Source organism: Etheostoma spectabile, chromosome 17 (genome assembly GCF_008692095.1).
Source record: "Etheostoma spectabile isolate EspeVRDwgs_2016 chromosome 17, UIUC_Espe_1.0, whole genome shotgun sequence".
Lineage (NCBI taxonomy): Eukaryota > Metazoa > Chordata > Actinopteri > Perciformes > Percidae > Etheostoma > Etheostoma spectabile.
In genome coordinates this window covers 8,632,763-8,636,977 of record NC_045749.1, presented here as the reverse complement: position 1 = coordinate 8,636,977, position 4,215 = coordinate 8,632,763, and the positions used below count along the sequence as shown (strand labels likewise).

Below are 4,215 nucleotides of genomic sequence, written 5' to 3'. Positions count from 1 at the left end.
AATAATATCATTAAGTTTGCAGGTATTTGTTCATACACCACAGAGCTGAAAAAAAAGAAGAAAAAATGATGATCTAAATATGAAGATATCAACAAAGCTATTACAATTCATCCTGAGGGGAGACATTTCACAAAACAACCCACAATTGTCAACCTCATGGTGGCGCTAGAGGAAAAGTCAAGCAACCATGGATATGTATACAGAATTTCATGGCAATCCACTTAATTGTTGTTGAGATATTTTAATCTGGCCCAAACAGGTGGACCAACCAATAGACCAACATTGCCATCCATTGCGCCACATCGCTAATGTGTGCTAAAATCTTATGATAATGTCTGAAATGCAGCACATTTGGCCTCTTAACAATAACTTCTCCTCATTAAATGTTTAATCTTGCAAATTGTCTTCTCATGGTGTCCAAAAGTAAAGCCTTTTGTTCAAGCACTGAATTTGAGGAAAATACGCCGTTGTCGACCAGTCGTTGGCAGGCTTTTCTTCAACTTAATACAGTTACTGGTGAAATTAAGGTACCTTTTAGCAGATGGTTTCCTATCTATCCATCTATGTGTCTATCTATCATAGGCACACACACACTGCCAGACTGACGTTGTCACAGCTACAGCTGCAGTATTTCTGGCAGGGAGATTCAGACAGTGCAGACACAGTACTTGGTTGCATAAATGGCAGCCATCCATCATAACAACTTAATTATGTCAACGGCCAAAGAATAAAGGTCTGGCAAGACATGTCGTGGGTATTTCATTACCCCCTGTAACTACACATTGACTGTGAATATAAAATCAAAATGGTGGTCCCAGTCAGCCTTCCAGAGGTTAGTGGCACATTTGGAGGCAGTCCTGAATGACTAAACATCCGCACATCAGTAGCAGAGACTTCTGTAAATTTCCCACTACTCATCTCTCTTAGCAAAACATTCCTTACCCCACTCTTATTTATGTCCCATCCCCATCACTAAACTGAACCATTAAGGCTGTAACACAGCTCTTACACAGGGCAGACACAGAAACAACTTGTATCCCACTATTTCTTTTGTGCATTGAAATCCTCAAACAGTCCTCTGTTTGTGTGTGTGTGTGTGTGTGTGTGAGAGAGAGCGCACTTCCCCACATAGGCCTACTGAAGCTGCATGCATTTCCATTTGCTAGGTCAGCATAGGCACATAAGCCTCTCATGCTGCTGATTAAATGAATTAAATATTAATGGATTTGGGAGATAAATTTAGAAAGCTATGTGGAACTGAAATGAATACCGTCCTTGGCAAGACATACGTATTGACAAGATAATAAAGCAGACTATTTCCAAGAAAGCTAAAAGTGGGCTTTGCAGGCTTCTACATAGGGTGTGGCAGGGGAAGTGTAAACTAGACAGTATTTCTGGAGGTCATTTTAAATGAGAAACTGCAACACCAAAGTTCCCAGGTTGGTCAAAATAGGAGGAACACAGATACAATAAAAAATAAAACACCACAAAGCATTCTCAACAGAATTTAACATTACAAACTTCACTTAATATTTATTTACTGGATTGCATTTTACAGTATACATGATAATGTGTCCATTCAACAGTTTAGTACCAGACCGAATAGAGCAGATCATCTGCATAACAAGCTCAAGTATGTTGTCCACAGTAATATGTCAATGTGTGCATATCTAATATGCAATATGGACAGAATATAATGTCACTGGCACAAATGATAACATGACTATTACACTATTAGTACACAAATTACTAAAAACTCTAGAAACTACTCTGCTGTACTACAACCACCAATTGCCCTGCCAATCTACACAGAAGGTCAACATTGTAACAGTGTTGCTCCATAAAGAGAGTGTATATGGGTGTCTCAAGGACACAAGGACACAAAGACACTATTTACACTTGGTAATCTACTTGATAAATAAGAAAGTGTTGGGCTGCAAAGACCAGTAAACCTGCAGCATAGGAAGCACAAAGCTGGCACAGGATCCATTAGAGAAATCCAGCAGCAGCCTATATACCATTATTAAAATTACAGATTTAGAGCAGGCCAACAAAGCACTAAGAGGATATAAACTGCGTCCTGCTGTAATACATTATGAGGAGCAGCTCTGGCAGAAGAGAAAATGAGGCAGTGTGGTACAGTGACTGCACTGTGGTCTGATGCTGGGGGTCCTTTGGGGGCTTGATGAAGACACACCATTGACTCCATTAACTGGCCAATTCAAACACAGATTTAAAAAAAATCTATAGCTAAAAAACAACAACAATTAAATCCATTCAGCTGGAAACAGGTGTGATCTCATTTCATTGCTATATGTGATTTAATCTACAATCTTAATTAAAAAGAAATCTCTGTGACCATGCATCAGATGTGGAATCAGTTGTGTGTAATTGCACTGATGGGTGTGTAGGGCTGCACCGCCTGTGCACACACATGGGTGCAGCCATGTTTGAGTCTTTTATTCTCTCTGATGATGACTTGCTTTTTTCCTCCCCACCATTAAATTCTTATCAGGGGTTCAGTCGGCTCATGTAAAAACTGCTCACACGCTCATTATAAAACTAGTTTATAGATTCCTTCTAATGTAGGATAACATTTGAATCAACTCTTTGTTTTATGGTAGCCTATATATCCAGACAACTTTTGAATTCAGAGAAGTCAACCACAGACTATCCAGCATGGATGCAGCTGGATGACTTGATAAATTTAAAAAAATGTATAAACGCAGGGGGAGTTTTTCGTAAATTGAAGGTGGGATATAAGATTAAAAACGTATTTTGTAACCACAAAAATGTACAGGATGTCATGCACTATATGTATGTAAATTGATTATAGCAAAAAAGCCAAGAAACAGGCTAAAGGCGGGGTGGCTGCCAGTCTCTGTCCATGTCTTTGGTGCTGAAATACAGACACATTGTTTCCTCGCCTGTGCATGTTCAGTTTGCAGATTTCTTTTCAGCAAAGTCATCTCTCTTATGAATGAACAAAACCTCGTTATCTCACGCTCAATACACTCAGCTATTCCACCCACGCACAAGCATACCATCCATCCATCCATCCATCCATCCATCCAGGGAACCGGCGAAGCGACCGGTGTCGGCCCCTACTCCCTTCAAACATGCAATACGGATACAGCATGCAACTAAAACCAATGACAAAACAGACTATACACGTTGCAGCGGATCTGAAAGGAACAATAAGGCTAAATTATGCGCAAACACCCCAGTAAAAAGCAGACAAACCTCTACTTACCATCTCGCTCGCATAACTGTATGGCGTCCAAGCTCAGGTCCTTGATCATCCCCTCGCAGGGACTTAATGGACTGGTGATGTTGTGCGCCAATCCTGGTACCTCCATCTCTGCAGAAGATGATGCTACTGGTTAAATTGCTGTCGCTCGTTGAATGTCGTCCACGGGACTTGCACAGCAGCACGGTCGTCAAAGACAGAGAAAAGAAAGAGAGACCGGTTTCCCGTCAGTCCCCTGTTAGTTCCGTCCCTCACAGCTCTCCTCTCCGTCTCCTGGGTGGTGCGGCTAGTGGCGCGTCAGCGGAATCGTCACGGGCGAGAACAGCACAAGCCGCCAGTTCGGGTTTGCGACGTGAGGCATAGCAGCTCCTGCGGAGACGCGTTTAACTGTATGAAGCTCAAAGATATCAGTGTGTGGTGTGTTTATCTTACACGCCCCACGCGAATGCAGCGGGTGTGTCCTCGGAGCCACAAGTGTGCGGGTGTGCGTGCCCTGTGTGTGCTACTCAGCCGCGGGACAGTTGAACATTCAGCGGATTAGTGCTGAGACGTTCCGTAAATTCAATGGCTTGTTATGTAACCAGATTAGCCCGGTGTTTCCCCTCCGGTTTAGGTCTCCATCTAAACCGTCCACACTCACCAGTGCTTTGCATTTTCACGTTCAACGTCATCCGAGCAAGGGTCTCTGTTACATGTCCTTATTTGGTGAAGTGTAGGCCTCTTTCGCGGAGCGCAGGTGCAAATGGACCACACAGTAATGAGCTGGGGGCTCTGACATATTGCACATAATGAATGGACCGCCTTACCGAAGCCTTTCCATCTCATAGGCGATCCCTCTTGCATTCTAATGGCATATAATATAATGCAAAACCCTGCCAGTTCATAGCTAGAAAACAATGCTTCATGCTTGTGTGTGTGTGTGTGTGTGTGTGTGTGTGTGTGTGTGTGTGTGTGTGGTGGTGTTT

General features: G+C 42.6%; 1 protein-coding gene across 2 annotated transcripts in view; it reads right to left on the bottom strand.

The window, feature by feature from the left end:
• The window catches only part of phyhiplb (phytanoyl-CoA 2-hydroxylase interacting protein-like b), an 18,454-nt gene extending 14,553 nt beyond the window's left edge, over positions 1 to 3,901 (bottom strand). Inside the window, exon 1 of one of the 2 annotated variants that reach the window (XM_032540908.1) lies at positions 3,244 to 3,901. In XM_032540908.1, coding sequence (XP_032396799.1) covers positions 3,244 to 3,256 — 13 coding nt within the window. In that variant the 5' untranslated portion in view covers positions 3,257 to 3,901. The remainder of the gene's footprint in view (positions 1 to 3,243) is intronic. The other variant, XM_032540907.1, reaches the window with a different exon arrangement.
• Between the last annotated feature and the right edge of the window lie 314 nt (positions 3,902 to 4,215).